Source organism: Oryza sativa, chromosome 7 (assembly GCF_034140825.1).
Source record: "Oryza sativa Japonica Group chromosome 7, ASM3414082v1".
Taxonomy (NCBI): domain Eukaryota; kingdom Viridiplantae; phylum Streptophyta; class Magnoliopsida; order Poales; family Poaceae; genus Oryza; species Oryza sativa.
Genome location: NC_089041.1, coordinates 9,406,004 through 9,407,963, shown reverse-complemented (window position 1 = coordinate 9,407,963; position 1,960 = coordinate 9,406,004). Strand labels below are relative to the sequence as shown.

General features: G+C 52.2%; 1 protein-coding gene across 1 annotated transcript; it reads left to right on the top strand.

Moving 5' to 3' along the window:
- Positions 1 to 1,275: 1,275 nt before the first annotated feature.
- LOC136357401 (uncharacterized) lies at positions 1,276 to 1,728 on the top strand. The gene has a single exon (XM_066312648.1). The coding sequence runs from the start codon at positions 1,276 to 1,278 to the stop codon at positions 1,726 to 1,728; it is 453 nt and encodes a 150-aa protein (XP_066168745.1).
- Positions 1,729 to 1,960: the final 232 nt, after the last annotated feature.

Sequence of the window (1,960 nt, the reverse complement as noted above, 5' to 3'; positions counted from 1 at the left end):
CTACAACCCGATAGTGACTCGATTGTCATGATGGGCTAAGGCAGTAGACGACTTCTACGAGGAGGCTCTGTTAGAGATCGACGACCAGCAGAGGCGTGTAGGAGAGTTAGAGACCGAGGTGACTGACCTCACAGTGCAGCAGCTTCAGCTAGAGGAGGAGCACCAGGCTTGGGGCAGTGAGATAAACTTACTGAAGGCACAGCTTCAGGTCCACGGCGACCAGTTCCAGCAGCTATCTGATCAGTACAACGATCGCCGTGGGATGATGGATACACTTGAGGAGCAGTTGAGAGAGAGTCAGGAGCATGTTAGCCAGCTGGAGGAGCAGCTTCGAGCAGCCACGGTCAACACCACAGGAGCTTCTACTTCCACAGCAGTAGGGCGTGACCGCTACTTCTTCCTCACCCCGCCGTACCCACCCGCGTTCCACGCTCTTCTGGGAGAGGTTGGTATGCTAGCTACTGAGTCAGCACCTTACCTGGTGGACACGACAGTGACACAGCCACCTGCCCCAGAGATTGTGCACACTCCACTGATCCCTACCCCGTCACCGTAGCTGGGTTCTAGCATGGAGACTCCGATCCAGGTCGACTCCGAGACGGAGGGGACTGACACCGAGCCAGAGATAGAGCCAGACATCACTGATCCTTCGGAGGACGAGACTCCTGTTCCCCGCATCACCTTTATCGGAGGCCCTCGCACCCTCAGCACCGCCCACAAGAGCACCCGACCCCCGGGTAAGAAGCCCAAGCCAGATCCAGAGGCCACTACCTCCGAGCCGTGGGGACTCAGGTTTGCCCGTGCCAGCGACCACCCTCTACCTGCCCCAGGATCCTGCGGATGGTTGGATGACTAGACTGGAGGACTATTGCAGCTTCGATCTCGCTTCAGATGGTTTTTGGATAGCATGCGAGACACACCCCCCTACCTAGATTGACGAGTAGCTTGATGATTAGTTCGATGTATCTTTTGGATGAACTTTATTTGGACTGCGTATATGTGCAGTCGATTACATCATGACTTATGTACTACCTGTGGAACTCTGTGATGTTATTTATGATATTATTACTGTTGTGTTATGAATGAGTTTATTCCACCATGCTTGCAAAACAAAGTTCACATCAAAACAACTCCCTTAGCGGGATAAAACCATAAGGGCTAGTTAGGAAATTAGAATACTTACGTAATCGGCCTACACAGATGGCAAGCCGACGTCGGGCGTCAACCAGCAATGAAGAGACCCAAGCACCCGACCTAACCACCCTGGCCGGAGTCATGGCTGCTCAAACCCAACTTCTGCAAGCCATCGCAAATAATCAAGGCAACCGTGGAGGATCAAGCTTTGGGGAATTCATGAGAACTAAGCCACCCACGTTCGCTACAGCTGATGAACCTATGGAGGCTGAAGATTGGTTAAGGATTATTGAGAAGAAGCTGACCCTTGTTCGAGTACGTGAAGCCGATAAAGTGATCTTTGCGGCGAACCAATTGGAAGAAGCCCGAGAAGAAGATGCTGGAGAACCAAACTGGGAGGAATTTACCACAGCCTTCCGTAACAACTTCGTGCCTGCCGCGGTGATGCGGAGGAAGAAAAATGAGTTCAGGAGACTACGGCAAGGAAATACCACAGTACAAGAGTACCTGAACCGTTTCACTCAGCTGGCGCGCTACGCGACTGGAGATCTTGCGACGAGGAGGAAAAGATCGACAAGTTCATCGAAGGCCTGAACGACGAGTTGCGTGGGCCCATGATTGGACAGGACCACGATAATTTCTACAGTTTAATCAATAAGGTCGTTAGAATGGAAAACGACCGGAAGGTTGTGGAGCACAATCGCAAAAGGAGGTTTGCCATGAACCGCCTGTCTCAGGCCGCACCCCAGCGTCCTAAAGGAACAACCTCCTCAGTATGGAGACCAACAGTGGTGACAACCAATCGTCTTGCCGCATCTAGCAATTT

Excerpts from the sequence above, each read along its gene's own strand:
- LOC136357401 (XM_066312648.1), top strand. The coding sequence starts at position 1,276 with ATGGCTGCTCAAACCCAACTTCTGCAAGCCATCGCAAATAATCAAGGC.